The sequence below is a fragment of the Patagioenas fasciata genome, chromosome 23 (assembly GCF_037038585.1).
Source record: "Patagioenas fasciata isolate bPatFas1 chromosome 23, bPatFas1.hap1, whole genome shotgun sequence".
Lineage (NCBI taxonomy): Eukaryota > Metazoa > Chordata > Aves > Columbiformes > Columbidae > Patagioenas > Patagioenas fasciata.
The window spans coordinates 4,090,283-4,112,808 of record NC_092542.1 but is presented as its reverse complement, the minus strand read 5'-3'; the positions used below and the strand labels follow the sequence as shown (position 1 = coordinate 4,112,808).

The following is a 22,526-nucleotide window of genomic DNA, read 5'->3' as shown; positions in this document are numbered from 1 at the left end:
TTCACAGAAGTAGTGGCAGCAAAGGAGATCAATGCCAATGGTCCCAGTGGTGTCAAGGACTGGATTTTACCTTAAATGACAAAAATATGTGACACCTGGGGCGGGAGGGAAGATAAAGAGAGACTTTTGAATAGCCATATTGATGGCTCAGTGTTCAGGCGCAAACTGCAATAGGAGTGTCCTTCCGCCAGGATACTTATCTGTCAAAGGAGAACTGTTTGTTATAAAGACGAATTGTACTGTCCCAGTTTAAGTATAAGCACTGTTGAGATGCAGCAGTGTGAGGCCGTCTTCTTTCAGCACTCTCATTCTATCTGAGGCAGAATCTCATTATCATTTATGCAGCATGAGCCATAATTTGGATTGATATGACTGCTTTTTAATGCAAGGCATTTGTTTCCCCTTGTACAATAAAAGCACTTTACTACATTTTGTTCATCAGTGTATCGTGCAATTAATTCAGGCCTACTTATTATGTCCTGGGCTTGCATGTCATGCACTCAAGGGACTTAGAAATGTCCTAATGATCTCATGGATATGAAAACAATGAGAGCTATGATAGATATTATGCATTTGCACATCTCTCACACCTATCTGATCTGGGGAACTGGTTGTTTTTTATCGCTGCTTTGCTTTGCTCATACCTTGTAAACTGTCTCTCTGTGTAACCTGCTGTCTCTGTTCCCTTCCCTAGGCTTGATAACTCAAAGCAACATAAACATGGTGAGAAAGATAAGCAGCAAGTTAAAGAAGACCTGCAGGGAGAAGTAGGTGACCCAGGGGACTAGAAACAGGACACAGAGGTTTTACTGCCTAGAAGACTGGTCCAGGTGAGTTCACGTCACTGCAACTAATATCCAACAATTAGCTGCTTTATGTCAAATGTATTGGGTGGTATGTCTTGTGCAGACTGAGTAAAAACCTAATACACAGCTGGCTCCCTGACAGTATAAAAGTGAGGCTAATAAGGCAAAAATGTTTCCTTTGTGTTTTCAAGCACACTGTACCTACCCTTGGTGAATAAAATGATAGCAGCTCTGAGGGGAAGTAGAGGAGATAATGAAATTGCTTCTGCTGTCCTTGTCCAGCCCGTGGGGATGGAGACAAGCTTACCCCTCATAATTCTGCCCTTTGCGTCCTTCGCTTGGGGTCTAGTTTGAAGGTACCTGAAGACTGCAGATGACATCAATGTCTTTGAGTTGTGCCCCTGCATGTGGAGCTGGGAGCAATGAAGGCATCAGCTCGGCACAAATGCATATATTATAAATAGAACCTTTCTAAATAAACAGCGAGGAAGGGCATATAGAAATTTCCCTGGCTCTACAACTCCCTTTTAAATCCCAATGGGAAATTAGCAAGCAGAAATGTTATTTAGGTTGCGGGGGAAATTGAAGGCCTTTTGTAATGCTGGTAGAGAGCCTCCTCCTCAACTACTCTGCAAAACAGTCTCTGGCAAGATGATCTGGGAAATAGAAAGGGTCACACTAATGTGGTATCTTGACAAGTGCACCTGAAAGTCCTTTCCAATTTTAGCAAAGAAGAGCTGCTCCTCTGGTTTTTTTCTAAAATCTAAGTAGACCTTTGAGATATAATTGAGAGACGACTCTTCAAGATTCACTGGCACTCTAGAAAATGAACCGACATACCAGAAATGGGTTTATGGGGCACATGTGATCACTTAGAACATTCCAAGAAAAGAAGAGCCCTCATTTTCTTCTGATAAAAAAATAAGAAAGCAATGTTTTTTTCCAGGCTTTATGTAGCAGAGAGTGACTGGCATGGACTCGAACAATTTAGTATAGCATGGGTTTGAAATCGAAGCACTTTCACACACTGTGGATTGACAACAGGGTAATTACTTGGGGGGGAGGAGGGGAGGGAGGAGAGAGGGTTTCAATAAAACACCTCCAAGCTAAAATGAATGCAGACTATTACAGACCTGAGATAGAATGATTCCCAAGTGTTTTAATTTGTGCTTCCACTCCTTGTCTCCCTTGCAGTCATCATTTTGGCAACTGCCAGCAACATCCCTGAGACTCAACAGCATTTGCAGAGTAGGCAGCTGCTGGGATGATTATGTCAAATCAGCACGTTGTCCTCTCTTTTCCATGTCTAATGATTCTCACCCCTGGAGAAGTGGTTTAAAATGATGCATGCCCCTTGGACTCATTATGAGGCTGCTAACAGCAGTAGCTGTAGAGCAGGAGTTTGGGTGTGACTCTGTCACTCACCTTTCATGCATGCCCTGCAATTAACTTTAAAAATTATTCCACGCAGCCCTGCTATAGCTGGTTTGGGCCTGATCCGGAGTCCTTGCAAGACAATAGAAAATCTTGCAAGAGCTCTGGCTTAAGCTCTCGGGGGGCAGCAAAGAAACTGAGCTTGTGTGAATTCTTAATTTGAGTTTCTCAAGCAGTTGAGAAGAACATATAAATCAAGATGTGGTTGACAATTGCCTCCCCATCTCTTGTTCAGACCTAGTGCCCCCAAAGGCAGAATTGTCACTGGTTGCATTGTGACTGGGAGATATTGGGAAAGGAAGGGGAAATTCGCTAAATGTAACACAGTCATACTATTGCTTTGCAGCTGCTGTCACGCCCTTGAGACAGCACAGCGTGGCACTAAAAAGCTTTACTACGCTCAGAAGTGGGTTGGACTTGTTGTACAAATGTTGCCCTGGGGTTTTATATCACAGGCTGGTCTTGCGTTCCACACCTTGGCACATTATTTACTCAACAGCTTTCCTTTGCACTGTGATTGTGAAGCCAGTAGTTGATCTGGCTGATACATAAAGCAGGTTGTTGGATTCTTTTCACGCAGCGGCGGCTGTGCGGCACGTGCCGGTGCCGCCGCTCAGCCTTTCTGCTTCAGCTCTGCAGCATCACAGTCTGATTGAGAGTGAATGAGTCTCGGTCACAGACTCTCTTTCTGAAACCTCAATGTGAGCAATCAATCTAATAATCACATGACTTGATTTATAATAATTAGCTCAATTTTCACTGACCTTAGATATTTAACTAATCCCACCAATTAAGAATCATCTGTTCTGTATACTCAGAATTAATAGCAGACTCAAAGCTGAAAAAGCGAAAACTGAAGAATCAAGCCTCCTTTTGGAATCTAAAAGCTCTGGCTTAAAACTCAAACTTGCTGTTTAAGCCTACTTGTATTTCACATGGTTTGCAACACAGTCTTGCCCAAAACACTGCCCATCCTATAAGGATTTTGTATGTGGTGCATGGGGCAATGAAGACCTGCATCACCAAAGATAAAACCAATGCAAAATTTCAATTGCACCGTTCCACCCAGATTGTGGCTCCTATATTGGAAAGCAGTGTGGTGTCAAAACGTGGCTTTAATAAAGGCTGTGCATGTGGTTCTTTTGGGTGTCACACAGACCAGGGTTTGAGAGCTCTGCAATCAACTGTGATCAATTAAGACCTTTTTCCCTTTATACTTCCACTGACAATAGCACTGGCAGCACCGCGCCCTATTCTGCATCTGGGCTGAGGGAGGGGCTGCATTTCTCTCTCTGGGTTAACAAATTGCATCCTTGCTGGCACAGCACAGAGCTGGAGCCAAAGCACCTTTCTTTACTCCTGCATTTTGGGCTAAGACTGTAATACTGTAAGCAGAAATCTAAATAGCTGCATCCAACTGAGTGGCAGGTTTTGCCTAAATGCTCCTTTATGAATTCCTCCTTTAGTGCACCTCCTAGCAGTGCAGGATTATGTGGGTCAGAACTAATATTGTATTCATAGCATATCTCTGTAGTCATGACTGGGCACTGATCGTATTAGAGGCGTGAACTATTACGCTAGCAGCATTTGATGAGTACATGATGCAGAAATAGGAGTGCAAAATGGAGATTCGCCTACCTAAATAGAACATGGAGGTTTAGGAATGCAGCATAAAGAAGATTTTGACCACAGCACCAGGATTAATCTTATAATTCCTACAAAAAGTGCTGTACCTCTCCAGGTTCTTGAATTTAATATTTAAAAGGCTAGAAAGCTCTATGCCACCAGAAGCCAGGGTATTGGGGTGTTAGCAGGAGAAAAGAACATATTTACCTACTAACACTATTCCTATTTAACACAGGTAGCCTGTTTTGCTCCAATATATCACTGAAATCAGTAACTAAGTAGTAATATGAAGAAGTTTTAAACATCTAGATAGCTACACCAAGCAGAAACTGTTAGCTGCAATTGGAATGAAGATGTAGGGAAACCTGGATCCCCCATTTGGGTAGAGAAGTTTTTCTACCGAGTGGCACAATTGTTCTGTGTGATTACCTGAAGTCATCATTACTGGCCAGCTCCTTTATAGGCCTTTCTGGTTCCTGCCACATCCTTACGTGCCATCGAAGAAGCAGAAGAGTTGCACAAAGGATATCTATCATCTCTTTATTTACATATCATGGAAACACACATGCAACATGTCACAGGATTTACTACAATGGAACAGCCTGTCCCTATCTCCTGTTACCAAAAAACTTTATTTTTGGCTCACTAGGAAAACTATCACTTCCCTAGAAAGCTCCTAAAAATAATCATTAAAAATAACAGACATGGCAGGGTAACTAAATGAATGAGAGCTGCAGGCTGGGATGTCTTGCCACATCCTTGCAGAAAACAGGTGGTTCTTTGGGAGCAAGGAAGGAAGGAGTAGGACCAGATGGTCCCAAAGAAAACAGGTAGGGAATGTCTGTCTGTGGCACTGAACAAGGGAGGGAGCAAGAGCTGTGGCAGAAGGTCTCCTCTCACCTAGGAACTGCCTTCCCCCTGATCTTTGATTCCGCCTGGAGGCTACAAGCTTCCTATCTGCTAGGAACCTCTGATCCTTAAGGAGGATCTACCTTTCTTCTCAAGCAATAGTTAAGGAGTAAAGTTTAAGCTCACATCCCCTTTGAACTGAAGGATGCTTCATATCTTGCCTCTGCTGAGAGGAGACACAACTATAGAGCCTTTTCCTGCCAGGACCATCAGAACAGTAGTAATGATCATTCTCTTACCGATTGGGAGAGAGGGACTCAGCTCAATGGCAGGAATGTGCTGAGGGAAGGGAGGGGGAATGCAGTCTTGGTATGGAAAAGGCCAAAGCCACTCTATTTATAATTACTGTGAGCTTCAGCCTTGTTGGAACTTGGCACGTTCAGAGCCTGCAGCTTCAGTCATTTGCTTCACTTTTCCTCTAATTCCCATTGCTAGGTATAAACAGTTTGACCCCAGCTCCTGACCATTCAGGCAGGAGTCCTACCCTCCTAAACATTAATGAATGATCCCTGCTCTCCGTTGGCTGATTCGGGCTCCACGCAGCGCCCTTTCCTCCGGGTCACTCTTCGGTTCCGGTGGAATTTGGCGTAACAGCGTAGCCCTATGGAAAAGACATGCATAAGTGAGCAGGAGAGACCAGGGCTCACTACAGTAGTAAAATCAAACAATCCGCGCTCAGCCTCAGTTCATGACAGTTTGCTGCAGTGGGGACAGTCCCATGGCTGGGAAGGCTGGGCTGTGTCAAATAAGGTGGCAGAGAAATCCCTCACATGGGCAGTGTATATTGCTTTCTGTGCCTTGCTTTGCTGTTTGGTTCACTGTTCTGGTTTGGGATGCACTGGCTCAGGCAGAAGGTTTCACTGGCTTCCTGAAATACCAATGAATTATCCTGATTTGCTTCTAGTGATTTTCTGGAAGTCCTGCTTGGTTTCCCCCTATTACTTCCCATTACTGTCTAAGTGATCTCTCCACTGGGAAATTACTACAGAGTTAATGTGCAGCGGCAATGGCTTGGGACCTCCCCTTGCTATTTATTTCCCTGAAGCTTCTGGAGAGGAGAGAAGAGATTTCGAAGTGTTATTACTGGGAGGTCTGATCCAAAGCTCACTGCTGATCTTGAGTTTCTTTGTTTTGGATGCTCAAAGCTCAGGGTCTGAAGGAAGCTATCTGGTATAGCATTGATGAATATTAAGGGGGAGAAAAGGCATTTTGTTTGTAAAAAACATCAGTACATATTCTGAAAGTAATGGGAACTTCTGGTCAGGGTAACTCATTGCTTTCTGGCACTGACAGATTTACCTTTTGGTGTCTATTGTCTGACTTCGTTAGACCAGAATGTGTAGCTAGTTGGGCCAGACAGGGCACAGCCTACGTGTAAGTAATTCTCACAAAAGCCCTCATTGTCAGTAGCCCGGGATCTGGTCATTTGCATTGGCAGGAGTTGATTTGGTGATCCTAGAAACTCCAACACTCTATTTCCAGAGCAGGCAGCAGATCGTGACAGTGCCAGCACCCCCGGAGTGGGGAAGGCTGAGGATTTATAGCTTTTATAATGAGACAACCCATAAACTGTCCTTGAGTACTTGTACACAGGAGACCCAGCCGATGTCACAGGTCACTGAGCAGCCTTTTGGAGAGCATGTCCCTGGGCTATGCTGAGACCAGCTACCTTGAAGCTGCGTTTCTGCCCCTCATTACCAGTCCCCACAGGGCAGTCTGACCTCCCAGAAGGAGAGCACACAAGATCAGAACTGTGCTCTCATCTGAAAGTCTTGTCTGGACTCTACATCTCTGGGGATCTTTTTAATGCTACAGAGGATGCACATTTGGCATCAGCTTATTTGGCATAGCTGAAGTATAAAACAGGGCCAGGGGCAGCCCTCGTTAGGCTTGCAGAAACACTTTTCTAGGTTAACCTACCAAAACATCTCTGCTGAGGACCTTCAAGTGTTACATGACACATCCGAGGTGAAGACTATCATTTAACATAGCAACTCCAGGAAAGCTGTCTGTTTAACCAGGTTAAAGTTAGGTGAATGGCCCAGTCAAAGTACCTAACACAGGTCACAAAATTTGGCAACCAGAATTTTGCTCTGGCAGACAAGACCCAGTGCCTGGAGCTGATCCTGAACATGTTCGGACTAGAAGAGTGCCTTTCAACATCTCCATAACACAACTGTCTATTGAAGGCTGCTGTGAATTCTTCAGAAGCAGTTTTAAAAAACAAAAGTCTGTGTCCTTCCCACACCTACTAAATTGCAACAGGTTGCAATTAATTCAGGAAAGCTATATTAGGCATGAGGTCATGTAAAACAAGGTTAATAGTAAGTTTTTATAACCTGTGAGACTTGAAAGCACCACTGAAGTGTTAATATATTGTGGCTGCTTCTGTTAGGTTTGTAGCTATCAGGAGGTTTGTTTTTTAAGAGGGAAAACAAGACATCCTAGATGACTCAATGGTCACACTGTGAGTCAGTGGGAGGGAAAGATTAAGAGCACCAGAGCTGGGCTCATATTTTCACTTATAAACCATGATTCTGAATCATTGCAGCCAACTATGAAGCCAGCTGGAAGGGGGAGAGCAAATAGCTGAACTCACCTTCAGTGCACATACAGTCATCATAACATTTGTTGTTAAGGCCTCGATTGTGTGGTTTGCAGATGTGTTCACGCAAGTCGCAGCAAGAGCCTGCAGAACAGAAACAAAGGTCAGGACAGCTCATTTATCCCCTTCCCTTCTAGGGCTACTGACACCCATAACACCTCCATGGTACAGACATCCTCCATTCTCACAACACACCTAGAGAGCCTCTGCATCCCACTTCCTATCAGTATCAAAAATCAGGATACTTGTATTAGAACCTGGGCTGGATTTCAGACAATCTCACGTTTGGAGAAGTGACTCTACCAAGCTGATCCTGACCTGGGAGGCAGTCGAGGTGATGATCACATGGCGCTCCTTCAGCCGTCACGGTTTCATTTCCACTGGTGGGGCTCTTACTGCGGTGTTTCTCTATGGAAAGAAGAAACAGATGCTGATCGAAAAAATCATGCTAGTGTTTTTATTCTGGAGACTACATTGCTCCAGGGTAAAAACAGCCGCAAACTTCAAGAGTTTGAACTCTGAACCTTCGGAGTCTGATCTCCTCCCTATTTCTCAACCCTCCATCTATCATTTTTCCTCTGCCCTCAAACTATGCATGAGAAACATTCTGAAACAGAGCACAAAACACAATCAGCATTATGCTTTTTGTGTCTTTCTCCACCACCAGGATCTCACATCCTTCAGCACATCTGTGAACACTAACCATGGGACAAGCCTTACAGAATGACTTTTGGGAAATAGGACAGGGAGGTTTGGCACCTTTCTTTTTAGCAGATGGCCACATTTCTGGTTTGAGATCCTCATAGTCTGTCCAGTCAAAGAGTGCCATGTCTAGGGTGGGCATCACATCCCCATCTTGCCTGAGGCGGGCCTGCAAACCACAAGAAACCAAAGAGACAACGGATTACACTTCTGTAGTGACACTTAAATCATTGCCATTTTTCCTGGTGCTTTTAGACTTTAAAAAGGTCTAAACCTCTAAACCCACCACCCTCCACCCATCTTGTCCACTGGGGGTTCTTGGCATCTCATTTTCAAAAGGAAAGAGCTTTCCTTTGTTGCAGCTGAAGCCTTTCTGCTGCTTTGGTGTGTGGACAAAAGGCGAGCAAGGAGCACTAGGACATGCTACCTCTCCAGGTCCTTGAAACTGAATGAAGATGGCTAGCTAAGGGCAAGGAAGAGAAGCAATTAAAGGAACTGTTTATGAAGAAGAGGTGTGTAGATGTCTGCAAAAGGGAGGGCTTTGGTGTTATGCAAGAACTTGCCTCTAACTGAAAAAACAAACAAACAAACAAAAGAAATGGAAACCAGATCTTATCTGCAGGAGATTTCTGTCTGCATAAGAGGTGCAGTGCAATTACCAGCTGTCTCTTTACCTGTGACCGTGGCGATGTGGCTGGATGAACAGGAGGCTCTTCTGTGGAAACAGCCAGTTCCAGTGCAGTCATGAGAAGCGTGGTGGGAGTCAGACTTGTAGCTTCCTCTGCCTGCAGGTTTTGAAACTGTTCTTCAAAGCTTTCAGGTTTCTTGTACAAGGAGCTTGGCCCAGCAACAAGAGTCTTCCCTGCGGATGGCAACAGGTACAGTTAGCATTAGCTTTCTCACCCCTTTTCGCTCTTGTGCCATAGATTTGAGTCAAAGGAATTCGGATTTCATCCAGTCACTGACCAGTGTTCTATCACCCTGAGCTGCTGTTTAGACCAGCGTAAAACAGTCATGTGCTATTAAATAAAAGTGATAGATGAGGCCCAGAGTGCATACATCTTGATTTTTACACACTTAAGTCATACATAATCACACCTTGAAGATAGGTCTAAGAAGCAACGGATTTCTTCTTCTGGGCTCAAGAGTACAGAAGGTTCTTGTTTAACCATTTTTAAACCAATGGATTAAGCTGCTGCAAATACCTGTGAACACATTCTTGTTTGATTTTAGCAGTGGGTTATTTCAATTCAGCTCAAGTCAGAACCAGCCCGATCCCTGCTTTTCCTAAGGATTAATTCAAACCAGCTTTGTACCATACTCTTCTATATTGCTTAACATGAGGTTTTTTAGTCAGTCCCCTGGGAAAACAATAGAGCTCTTCTTACTGATGCGAAGAGGAGTGATAGCTGGAACTTGGGGATACTGACACCCAGTTTGTCAAATAGTGTAGACTGACACAAACTCCCTGACTTAAATAGAACTAAAGATTTACCACACTGAGCATACCATACCACAGAGACACAGACCCACAACTTGACCTGCAAAGGAAAGCAGTCACAGCTAAAAACAAGCAACACTTTAAGGTAATTAGTGCAATTTCACATATGCAAAATGTAGTTCAGCATACATGTAAAAGAATACAAGCTCTGATGAGAAGAAACTGATCTTCAAGCAAAGTAGGAGTTTGTATTATTTCTAGTTCTGGTCGTGGTTTTGAAGTCAGTAAAGAGATTGAGCATGGCCTCGATGTGTTTGTTCATAAATTGGATAATTTGCTAAATAGCAAAAAAACCAAAGCAGGCCACCCCAAAACAACCCCTCAAGTCCTAGGAATTCTCAGAGCTCCCCCTGTAAGGCAAACCAGGTCATTTTCACAAAATTGCAACCAGCCGTAAAAAACCTCTGGTTCTGGAGTTCTCCTTTTTTCTTGTGCCTCTTTTGTTTGGCAGATTTCTCCCTAGAGCAGGCACACATCCCACATCCTCCACACACCCATGTGCCTCAACCACAGCTGCATCTTCTTGCCCTCACACCATCAACACTCATTTCAAGTGACCCAACAGCTTCAGCTTCCCTCGGGGCGCAAATACCTCGGTGGTGTTTCAGCCTGTCCCTGCGGCTGTGTCGCCGATGCTCTCGGTTCTGCTTCTTTCCTCTCTCAGACCCAGGCGACTGGTTCTCCCTCTCAGGATATGGGAACTCAAAGCCCAGGAACACATCCTTATTCTGTTTCAGGGCTGCTGGCTGTCCCTCTGCTGCCAGCTCTTGCATGGCTGGAGCTCTGCTGCCCGTTCTGAGGGTCTCTTCTGCAGCCGGCTGCCCTCTCGAAGACATGGCATGGACCTTCTCCTTCTTCGCCAAGCCGTGTTTGTAGTGGTGCCCACTTCCAGGCTGCTGCAGCCACATCTCTTGGTTTTGAAGATGGTTGTTGTTCTCCGGCACATTTTTGAGCTTTGTGACAGGATCTAGGGAGACTGCACGACTGATGTCAGCCAGAACCAGCATGCACAGGAAAAGGAAAGGACAGAAGAAAGTGGAAGAAGTTGCCATAATCCTGGGTGCTCTGCCTCACCTGCAATAAAAAATAAAATTAAAAAAAAAAAAAAAAAAAAAAGCAACCAACTTCTAGGAACTGCAAAGGCAAGCAAGATTCAGAGCTAGGACACTTAGATGAAAACAGTTATGATGCCCAGAGCTGGAAGTGATTTTTTCCCTCCTTGGTTACCTCCTCCTCTCCCAGCCCTGGTTGCAGCAGCTGAGACACGTGCAGGGCCTATGGGGCTGAGAGGTCCCAGTTTCATGTGCAAATGAGGGCCATCAATCAGCAGGACATTTCCCTTTGATTCCTGACTGGCCCCCTACCCTCTCATTCACAGCCTCCCAGCTGAGGGACTGGGGAAGCTGGGTCCTGCAGCCACAGCTCCTGAGCCACCCGCACAGCACCAGCTGTCCGGCTGCGGCCGTCGGCTGCCAGGTTGGCATCCTGGGCCTGCCTGGCACCGGCCTCTCCTCACAGCTGGTTTCCTTGCAATGAAGATGTCAAGAGGAACAGAACTGGAGGCAGATGGTGGCCTTGCAGGACCAGCAACAGCCTGGAGCAGCTCAAGACAGACAGAGATGTGCGTGCACACACATACTGTTTCAGGGTGGCAGAAACTGGTCAAGGGAATAAAAATCACCGGAAACTTTGTGCTGATACCTCACAGTGTAGTGGAGAAACAAATCTTCTGCTGTCAGGGAGGCAGACTGAGTTTTCTCTAGTTTGCCCCACTTTTCCCTCCTCCACCCTGCACATTTCACTCCAACACACCAAGTGAGGCTGTCACTGGGAGGGTAATTCAAAGAACACTGAGATCGAGTCCCTCAGCACAAAGGCTGCAGACTATTCTCATTCATTTTGCTTCACTTTTGAGGGTCTTCCTTCATCCCTGTGTTTGTGCTATGAGACACGGCTTTGGGATGTTGCACATGTCAGACACTTCTCCAATTAGGTCATTCTGCACTGTCCTTTCCCACAAAATGGGAAAAGGGGCTTTCAGCACTTCCTTGCCTCTTTCCTTTGAACCTGTGAGACAGATGTAAAGTATTTTGAGTCAGTGAAACCTCTGCCATCACAGCATCCCCAGCCTCATGGAGCATCTGTGGAGTTTAGAGAGAGATGTCTTCATCCTCTTACCTGTAAAGCCTGCTCACTCATTCAGCAGCCAATTCTGCCTTTCCAAGATACATCTCTCTTATTGCTCAGAGCCTGGGAGCAAATTGTCAGTACAGATGTACCCTAGAAAGAGGCACACAGCACAGGGCCCTTCTCTTTAATGCAGTGTCTGAAAAGCAGGTTTTTCTACTGGCCACAAAGGACAACAAACTGCTACTTGAGGGCTGATTTAGGAGGTGCTGGGTAGCTCATTTGCTGAAGGCATAACACTATGAAATAATATTTTACTGGCAGCTACCTGGGACAAAGGAAAACCAGACAAACAGCTAAATCTCTTAACAAAGCACTTGAAGTCCTGCTTCAAAACCAATGGAACAAATAGCAACCAAGAAAAACCCAAGCTCTGCATCCATGTTCTTTGTTTTTTTCCTAGGATTTTCCCTTTAAGAACCAGAGCAAACCAGCTGGATCAAGGCATCACTCAGAACAACTCAAAGAGCTGGAAACAGCATCTTACCTTTTCATCTGTAGGCAAAATGCCAAGAGGAAAGAACAAGTGCAAAGAGAATGCAAGGCAGGTGTCTCCAATCTCACTCACACAGACATGGGCCCTTTGATGGTGAACCCGACAGACACATTAGCTGCGGATTCTAGTTTTCAGCAGGAGCTAGAAAGCAGCTAAATGCTGCAGGGCAGTTTAACAGAAGGTCTGCTTCAAAGTGTAGGGGGCATTTATTTTAGCTGCCCAGCTGTCTTGCTGGCGTGACACAGGATGAAAGTGCAGCTAGAGCACATGGGTTGCCTCATCTCTACGCTGGCTGAGAGGGCAGGCTAACACGGTGTTTTACTGTGTCACTGGAAATCTTGCATTAATAATGCAGATAAATACCTGGACTGCATTGTTGTCAGGGGAAATCTGACCTGTTTGCCAAACCAAAACAGTGCACAGACAAGTTACATACCTTACGTTAACACAGCACTTGTTTCCACACACCTGATCTATGTTTAACATAGATTATGGGTTTTTTACCCTACAAAAGCTGTAAAATTCACACTTCCCAAAGGCAGCTAGGTAACATGACAGCATCCCTAGCTCTCCTCAGGTTTCTCAGTGTCTGAGCACCCAAGTAAAATCCACAAAAGAAATCTGTGCTAGCCCTGAGTTTGTTGATGTAGGTGACAGCAATGTTCTCACACTGCTGATGCACCTTTTCTGCAAAAGGTGAAATTGTGCCCTGCAGCATATGCCAGGCAGAAAGAACTCTACCCTTGTAAGGAGATGCTCTTCCTAAATTGCTCCAAAACAAACACACACGTTACAAGCCCAGAATTCACCCTCTTCTTAGGGTTCATATATTAATAAAGGAAATAGCTGAAGTACTTGCCAAGTTAAGCTGCCCCTGTAGTTCTTCACAACATCAGGCCTGCATCCTCCTTACCCACCCAATGCTTTGCACTTTCTTTATAAACCATCGGGATTATGAGCCACCTGCCTCCTGAGGTAGCAAATCTGCCTACTAACAAGAAAATGTGTAACGCGAAGATAAGGCCCAGAACCATGCGGGGTGCAGGCTTGGGGCTGATGAGTGAGCTGCAGTGCTGTCTCTCAGCCGCTATTTCTGATCCATTTTGGATTAGTAGGGGATGGTGACACTCCTGTAAGGGAAATGAGGGTGTTTTTTTTTGCATCTTGGATAACTTTCCCTCTGGGCAGTCTCCTTCTCTGGACTCACAGATACAATTGCTATTACTCCACTCTCTGCTTGCAGCCCTGGTAAAGAGAAACCCAGGCATGTTTTACCCTTATAAATACAGTTAAGTCACCTTGGTGGGGAAATATGGTCTGAAATTGTCCCTGCTGTATTTGTTTTGTATTTGACAAAGCAGGAACATCAGATCATCTACCTTCATTCACATATCTGACTTAAAACATGATACGCAATGATCTTATTTTTAACTTTTCACATGTTCTTCATATCACGGCCAAGAGGAACAGAACTCTTGAGCCAAGAAATAGAGAATATCAAGACCCTTTATCACCCCAGACCACAAGTGTTGCGTTTCGTATACTCAAAGGCTGAACCAAGCTAGACCCAAGCACATACTCTGGGCCAGATTTCTCTTTGGCTCCGATAAGCTCAGACTTTGGCAGGAGTGCGTAAAGATTTCCTGGACTCCAGACAATCCCAAGCTGCAGCAATAGACAAAGTGTATATGCATCTACATGAGTGTTGTGTGTGTGTGTGTGTGTGTGTGTGTGGCAGGGATGATGGAAAATAAACCCAGCTTTGTGTGCCAGGCTCCCTGTAAATAAGAAGCCATAGGGTGATGGATGGGCTTGGGAAGGCCTGGAGCAGAATAGACAGGGAAGGCTCTATGGTAGCTGACATGCAGAGAGCTGGCTGGAGCCAGGATGGTATTGTGCAGATAAATGAGATTTTACTTCCCTGCTGGGTCTCTTTCCATCTGTTTTTCTGTTTCTGGAGACAAATGCTGGAAAGCTTCATATGCAATCTGCCAAGAGACCTTCCCATTTCAAAGGGATCTCTCCCAGCTTTCTTGGGTCCCCTAAAGCAGACAGGTAATTTTACGCACCCTTCTTTTTACCTCCCCAAGGCAAAAGTACTAACGCTTTTCTTTCTCCAGCATTTCTTGCACACTCACTTTGTAAAGATTTTTTTTTTTCTGCCGGCCCAGACAATCCTTGGGACAAAGAGCAGCAGAGTCCCCTGCTCACAGATCTCAGTCATTTCGGGTCCCTCTTCAGAGCTGCCCTCCTCCTTTCTTAGGTTCCTGTATTCATCATCACCTTTCCTCCCTACCTTGTCTTTCACATTTATCTAACTAACTTCACAGTTCCCTTGTCCCTTATGACTGTGTTTGATATAAGAGATTTCCACTCTGCAGATATTTAAGCTAGGCTACTCAAAACCCACCACCACCCTTTGAAACATCTTGCGTTGTTTTCTCTCATTTTCTGCCACCACCAAACAGCATTCCACTGTAGAAAGGGCCAAATTCACTAGTACACTAATTGCACTAGTGGCACAAGAGACAGGACATAGATTCAGGCTTACAGGGAGTTGACTAGTAGCTGTGATTGCCTCTGTGCCTCCACAAAGCATCTTCCTGGGGCAACTCATGTCCAGCAACCACTTGAAATGTGGCTCACTCAACATCAGTTGACAGGCTGGAACTAGAACTCTGTTTTTGCCGACACACCAGCCCAGGCAGTCGAGGCTGCAGCACCAACATCCTCCGGGGACAGGAGGGGCACAGGAATGAATATGCAGTAGCCTCTGCTCCCCTCTGGGACTTCACGGAGTGGCTGACACAGCCATCAGAGGCAACCCACTATCAAACAGAGTCTCCTCTACCCAATAATGAGATTAAAATAGCAATGAGTCTGAGATTAGCATCCGAGATATAGTCGCTTGCTGTCAGCACAGCAGAGAAGACTCTCCAGTTTAATGCACAATGCCTAGTGACAAATGAGACACAATCAATAGCAAAGGTCATTGCTCACCCGGCTGGAAAGCACCCACCAGTGTGACAGGGAAGAACGGGGACGAATTTGGCCCCATCTTCACTGGGGACAGAAGTGGATGTGTCCTGCATGGCAGAACGGTTAGGCTGCACTTTGAACATTTTTCTTTGTATATCATTTTCACTTTGAAGCAAAATGTGTAGGATTAATACCTCCTTCTGTAAGGGAGAGGAGATGGGAATACAAAACCATTTCCATTAAACCCTCTGGTTGACGGAAGACTTCAGGTGTGAATTGGATAAATGTCACTTAAATCCTACATGATGAATTACTGGCTGTAATAAGCCATTAAGTTATGCCAAATTGATTTAATTCAGGAACAAGATATCACTTTTATCAATGGGGAAAGAGCAGAGAATAACCCGTGGGTACTCGGGGGCTCGGTGCACGGCTCTGCAAACACAATGACTCGGTGGGAAGAGCTTCCTTCACGCCTCGGCCACTTTCCAGAGCAGCCGTGGCTCAGAGCCTGGATGTACCCCTGGGGTGCCCTACGAGAGGGCTTGATGCCTCTGTCCGAGGCGACTTTGCTTCCAGGAAAGGGAAGAGCCGTCTCGGGAGGGAGCTTGCAGTCGCCCCCGAAAGTCGCAGGGGCTTGCGGCAGGGTGGAGGGACACAGCCCCAGAGCCCCCACCTCACAGCCCTGCGAGGTGCCCGGCGCTGCACATCGCGCTGAGGGCGAGCCAGGTGGCAGAACCTCGGTGGGAACCCTCGTCACCCCGGCCCCGGTGACAATAGGGCTGGCAGAAGGCACCGGCGCTGTCCCAGGCTCGGTGCGATGCCGCCGCCACCCGAGGCACCGCGCACCGAGGGCGTCCCGGCTGGCACCGGGGGTCCCCATCACCCCCGGCCTTTGTCTCCTCCGGGGCGCACGGAAAGTGGGAAAGTGTCCCCCACTGCTGCCCAATCCCCGCGAAAGCGAAGAAAACCAGCACCCCCGGCCCGGGCTGGGCGCGGGCAGCGCTGCCTACCTGTCCGCCGCTCCTCGGTGTGGGCTGAGCCCGGCAGGCAGGGCCGGGCAGCGGCTGTGCATGCAGCGGGAGGGGAGGCAGCTCTGCCGGGGGGTGTTCAAACCCGTCAGCAGGAGGAGGAGGAGACAGGGGGAAGGCAGTGGGGGAATGTGGAGGGGGACCGGGGACGCCTGGAATCCCGGGGGACTGGGGTGCATGATGGGGGGCGTAGGTGTGGCTGGGAGGGGCGGAGGGGCTCGGGGTGTGCTGGGCGCGGAGGGGAGAGGATGCTGTACAGGGTGCAGGGGGTACGGTGAGGAGGAGGAGGAAGAAGAAGAAGAAGAGGAGAAGAAGGGGTGCGGGAGTGCAGGATGCGCGCTCCCGCGGGGCTGGTGGCAGGAGCGGTCCGGGGCAGGGACCGGGGCGGACAAAGGACGGAGACAAAGGCGGGGCGGCCGGGGTGGAGGCTGGCCGTGGCCCCGCTCACCTGCCCGGCGGGGCGGGCACGGCGCACCCGCTCCCCGCAGGGGCTCCCCAGCGTTAGGGTAGTGAGGTGGGAAACCGGCCCGGGGGAGCAGCGTTCCCCTCTCCCTGCACCGAGCACCCGGTCCCGCTGCACCGGAGGCAGCTGCCGGCCGGGAGCCCGTGGGGGCAGCTGCGGGCAGCACCGGGCAGCGGGGACTGGTGGGGCCCGCCCCCCCGTGCCCGCTCCTCCCGCCGCCGGGGGGCGCTGGGGCCGCCCGCCGCTCTGACGTCACACGCCCGCGCCGCCGCCCGGCTCCCGCGCTGGGCGCCGCGCGTGAGCGGCGGTGACGGTGACCGAGCGGAGCGGCGGGTGAGTGAGGGACAGCGGGACCCGCGGGGCGGGGCCGCTCACCGGGGTGTCCCCGGGGGATCGCGGGCGGACGGGAGCCGGGGCTGGCGCGGGGGGAATGGCGGGCGGTGCGGCGGGGTCAGGAGCGGTGTGATCGCCCGGTAGCGGCGGCTCGGCAGTGCGGCGGGAATGCCGGAATACGGGCAATGCTTGTCTGCTGAGGGGCGGCGGGACCGGGGCTCCGTGCAGTGCCCGTCCCTGTCCCGAAAGCCGCGGTCTGTCGTTCTGTCTGTCCAGTCGTTACGGAAACGGTGCCGGGTTTGGGACTCCCCGTTCCCTCTGAAGCCGCAGGGCGCAGCTCAAGCTGGGGCAGGAGGCCTGTGCTGGTTGTTCTGGGCTAGCCCAGAAGGCCGTGTGGTAGATATGGGCACTTTGGTGATGGTGGATTATAAGTTACATAATGTCCCTGCCTTCTTTGCTGCCCTTTTCGTCTGAAATTTCTTCACTAAGGCTTTGCTGGCTTCCAAAAAGCGTCCTGAAGAAAGCATGGGGTTTCCTTTTCCCCCAACCATCCCTCCGTGCTTCCTTATCCTGGGAAAGTGGAATGACTTTGGAAACTGTGTACAAATAAGACAGCAAATTAAAATGTATAAATGAAAGGCCATTAACTGCAGCATTACTTCAGTCAGCAGCTCCAAAACCTTAAGCTGAGGGACTATGAAATGTGTGGTTCTCAGGTGACTGTGTTTAAAGATGGATCTCTAAGGATGCTCTTGTTTCACTGGGGCACCACTTTAAGAAAGGGGGGCATTTAGGTGAGAATGTGAACCTAAACCCCTAAAAACACAGACTTTTTGTTTGGTTGGTTTTTTATGCTACAGATCTTTTGTACCAATTTGAGAGTCACTGCAGCTGGGGTGTCAGTGAAATGCTGAAGTATCTTAATTCTGTTTATTCTAGCTGGATCACTAATATTCCAGGGTCAGTCTAGGGTGTGAGGCAGGATGCAGCAAAGATGCTGTCTTTGGTTTTTGCACTGCTGGTGAGTTCTGATGATGTGGTGTTGGTTGTGGAGAGTGCTTAAACCTGACACAGTGTGAGCTCAGTGGATTTGTCTGGCAGCGTTTATATGGGTGTCAGCTAAACACAAAGAAAGTTTGTTGGATCTGAGCTCAGTGGCACTATGGGAGTGGATGTCTCCAGGAACTGACTGTGTTAATAACACAGGAGCCAGAGGATAAATAATCTTTTTTTTGTGATTACTTCCAGGTTCTGGGAAAAGATGACCACTCTCACACGGCAGGACCTTAACTTTGGGCAAGGTAAATACACTTGCAAGGCTTCTTGTTGGGACTTGAGCTCGTGGTATTGTTGTTGGAAGGTTTCTCTACCCCTAAACTTCCTGCTGCCATGGGAAGCAGCTGAAATTTATGCAAGGAAGAGTACTTTAGAAAACATTTAGAAAACATATGATATTGCTCTGCATGCTTCCCCCCATCCCTACTTCAGCGTCCTTTACATTTGTTTTTCAGTTGTTGCAGATGTTCTTTCAGAATTCTTGGAAGTGGCTGTTCACCTTATCTTATACGTCAGAGAAGTTTACCCTATTGGGATTTTTCAGAAGAGGAAAAAATACAATGTACCTGTCCAGGTAGGAGATTTTTCTGCTGACAGCCACACAAACAAGCAAAATAGCAGGAGTCAGTCAGCACTCACCAGAACAATCTAAATCACTTCCAGACAAACTCATCTTTGAAGAGAAATCAAGTGCCTTGTAACACACTAGTGCTTCTGTTCAGATCTTCCCATTTAGTGTTATCCTGGTTCACATCAGACTGTGGCTCTGACTGTTCACTGTATTTGCACAGATGTCCTGCCATCCGGAGCTGAACCAGTACATCCAGGACACGCTGCACTGTGTAAAGCCACTGCTCGAGAAGGTAAGATCATAGGAAGTGAACATAAACACTGTCTTCATTGCAAAATTTATTTACGAATACACAATATACTAGCTAAAGTTGGTAACAAAAATAACATCCATAACCTTTCCTTGCAGTTAAGGCCCAGCCTCACTGCTGATCATTGGCATTTAGTTGTATCTAATACATGCACATGAGGATATAGAGCTATATATTTTCAGTTCTCATGCTACACATTAACTTAAATGTATTCAAAAGCAAAATGTTAAACACCTACCTGGCAGAATAGTTGGAATGCTTTGCTGGAAACCAGCAAGCAAAGGTAGCTTTGAACTCTGTGTTTTGCGAGAGAAAGGTATGACCATCTGAAACATTTCAGGTTGTAGGATGCTGGCAGATTTTGCATTCTCTGCTCTTTGCAGACAAGCTAATGCACATTTAAAGAATGGAAACTGATCAGTTTTATATTGCAGTAGTACAAAGCTGCTGTATTTGGCCAGTCTAAGCATATCTTAACTTCCTCATCATTGTCCATTCCCAAGTGATGCAACAAGATGGCTGTACATTTTCTCCTTTGTTCCAAAATAGCGTCTAGACAGATGTACTGTTTAGCGCACTTCATTTCCATAGGCCTCAGCAATAAGCCGTCAGCTTAACATTTAGCAAGAAATGGCTTTGCAAAAGCTTTTTTTTTTCTGATCAGTAATAATAATCTGACAGTGCTCAAGCTTTGGGTAACTGCCAGTGCTGTGAGCCACAACAAATAAGCATACTGCCACTTTGTCAGAAGTAGGTGAAGCACAGCAGGGGCAGAGACAGCCTGTTTTAATGAAGGGATTTTTCTGTCTTTGTCCTTACAGAATGATGTGGAGAAGGTTGTAGTTGTAATCCTGGATAAAGAGCACCACCCTGTGGAGAGATTCGTCTTTGAGATCACCCAACCGCCTCTTCTTTCCATTAGGTAAAGCTTCTGTTAGTCCTTCCTGACAGCACCTGACACCTGCCTCTGCAGAGGTGTTCTGGAAGCAGCTCCAGGCCCCAGTATTTGCTGCACAACAGTAACTGCTGTCTCCTCACCAGTTCAGAGTCCCTGCTGTCCCACGTGGAGCAGTTGCTGCGTGCGTTCATCCTGAAGATCAGCGTGTGCGATGCTGTGCTTGACAACAATCCCCCAGGTAAGCACAAACATGTCTGTACAGCCTCATAGCATGGGATTGCTTGACTTGAGACAACACTAGGCAGTGTCTGATCCTCTGTTAGTTGTCCCCTGATCTGCAGCCTGCCATTTCTCTTGCAGGTTGCACCTTCACAGTTCTGGTTCATACACGGGAGGCTGCTACACGGAATATGGAAAAGATCCAGGTGATAAAGGTGAGTGAGATCTTCAGCCACATGACTGTGTGTGAGCAGCCCACAAAGACTAGGAAGTACAGAGTTTTGGCATCTCTAAAGTTAAAGCCACTAGTTATTCTGCACATATATGTTAGCTTCACGTGATGCACTTCACAACTTTGCTTTAAATGCATTTAAATGGTTTACACTGGTAAGGTGACTGAGCACATTCACCATACACCAGCCACAGTTACAGACAATAGCTGCTTCAATGGTGGAATTAGATTGTAACAATGCTTACTGCATGGTGCCTGCTCAGTCACTTTAAAAGTGCTCTGACATACAAAATGGGTGCTTGAATTTAAGTAACAAAACAAACAACCCTTATCCCACATCCACTATGTGTGGATGGATGATTATAAATAGCAAGGAAGACTAAGATGCAAGTAACTAGTGGAGTTTGAGTGCACAAATACATTTTATCTTGCAGGAAAGTGTGTGTCTGTCACTTTTTTAAAGCAAGTTTGTCTTTTTTTTTTAAGAATGCTTGCTTAAGTACAGGGAAACTTTTTTCCCTGAGCCAAGTTATTTTGGGTGTCTTAAGGCAAATAACTGCAAGCGAGGGAGGTATAAAATTGTTTCAAAATGAAAGTCTACTGTGCACTGCTTAGTAACAGAAACTGGTAGTATTGTAGGCCAACCTTTAAATTTTCAAGGCATGACAAATCCATGCCCTGAGTATTTTGGAGTTGCAATTAGATGCTGGTGTAATGCAGAGAACATGCTAGCTGGGAACAGCTAAGAGTACATCTTTTAAAGAAGTGACACATCACCTTTGGAACAAGTAAACTTGGTTAACATAGTTTGATGCTGTAACTGAAGATAGTTAGGCCGAGCCTTGGGACGAAGCATGCATGCGTTAAGTTTTGCTGTTTTGAAAGGTTTGACTTACCTGTTTCTTCCCTCAGCCACTAGGTCTCTCATTTACTTAATGCTGACCTAGTGCTGAGAAAGAGCTCACCTTGCAGAGCCCACCAGCCTCTCTACAAATAAAGCACCTTTTGTTCCTGCCCCCAGGATTTCCCCTGGATCCTCGCCGATGAACAAGACGTGCACATGCATGACCCCCGGCTTATTCCCCTGAAAACTATGACATCGGATATCTTAAAGGTGAGCAGAGCATTCTGGACCAAGATGTGGCCAAAACTGCTTGTAGTTCTAAGTGTTGTCTACGCTGCTGCCAGCTCTGCTGTTTTCTATAGGGTAACAATTGTAATACTGCTGAGCAGTACCTTAGCCTAGTGGATATCTGTGCCAGGAATCAAAACAGGGCACAACTCATGATAAAACAAGAAACCTGTTTATGGGGGAAGGTACAAATTCTTCCTCTTTAGCCTGTTGCAGACTTTTTTCCCATTCTCCTACTTGCATGGAACTGATGCTTGTTTCTCTCCTCCAGATGCAGCTGTATGTAGAAGAGCGAGCCCACAAAAGCACCTGATTTTAAATCTTCCTTGCCTTCAAGCCTCATCTGATCTTCCAGTGGAATAAGATATCTCACAAACCATACCTTGATAAGCGTCTCTTCAGCTGGCCTTCTGGGTGAATGTAGAGCAGCTGCTGCCTCTTTATTTCAAGTGCTCTTACCACTGTATATAGAACTGACTTGGAATGTGGAGCCAGAGCCTCTTCCCATGTACACTCGTGTGCAAGAGTGAGTACAGGTTTTGTTACAGCGAGTCTCTGGGGGCAGGATACAGCCAGCTGCAGGATGCAGTCAGCTTTGTACAAATCCAGCTCTCAACAGGGCATCTCCATTGCACACTGGTAGCGATATACAGCAGTCTGGTATATGCTCCGCTAGAGCAACGGACTCGTACTAAAGGTGAGCGAGGCCTTATGTAGTGTCTGTACACTGTGACTGTCCCAAGTAATCTTTAATAAATATGAAGTTTTACTCCAGTTGAACTAGGCTGAGTTCTGTCCAAACCAGCCTCCTCCCTTAAGTGAGGAAGTATTTCTATTTTGCGTGGAGCTCTGTATTTTATGTGGAGCTTCTACTACAATTCCATACCTTTTCTGGAACATATGCAGGATCTGTCAGTTCCCATGACAGGCTACAACCTTGGTCTCCCCTTTCTGTGGGAGAGCATTCTCCCAACAAGTAGCATTAGCAACGTGGAATTTGTCCGTCCAGCAAGGACACTTGGCAAATGTCCTGCTC

The 22,526-nt window shown here is 46.9% G+C and overlaps 2 protein-coding genes across 2 annotated transcripts; one reads left to right on the top strand and one right to left on the bottom strand.

The window, feature by feature from the left end:
- Positions 1–4,392: 4,392 nt before the first annotated feature.
- On the bottom strand, positions 4,393–16,934 carry DRAXIN (dorsal inhibitory axon guidance protein). The gene is made up of 7 exons (XM_065854866.2): positions 16,259–16,934; positions 10,176–10,657; positions 8,757–8,944; positions 8,140–8,251; positions 7,699–7,788; positions 7,375–7,464; positions 4,393–5,376 (listed from the first exon to the last, which is right to left on the bottom strand). Exons 2-7 carry the CDS (start codon positions 10,633–10,635, stop codon positions 5,264–5,266), a joined length of 1,053 nt encoding a protein of 350 aa, XP_065710938.1. The 5' UTR covers positions 10,636–10,657; positions 16,259–16,934; the 3' UTR covers positions 4,393–5,263.
- Positions 16,935–16,986: 52 nt separating this feature from the next.
- MAD2L2 (mitotic arrest deficient 2 like 2) lies at positions 16,987–22,264 on the top strand. The gene is made up of 9 exons (XM_065854969.2): positions 16,987–17,072; positions 18,321–18,373; positions 18,584–18,702; positions 18,920–18,991; positions 19,831–19,931; positions 20,051–20,145; positions 20,268–20,341; positions 21,380–21,472; positions 21,762–22,264. Exons 2-9 carry the CDS (start codon positions 18,334–18,336, stop codon positions 21,801–21,803), a joined length of 636 nt encoding a protein of 211 aa, XP_065711041.1. The 5' UTR covers positions 16,987–17,072; positions 18,321–18,333; the 3' UTR covers positions 21,804–22,264.
- The last annotated feature ends 262 nt before the right edge of the window (positions 22,265–22,526 follow it).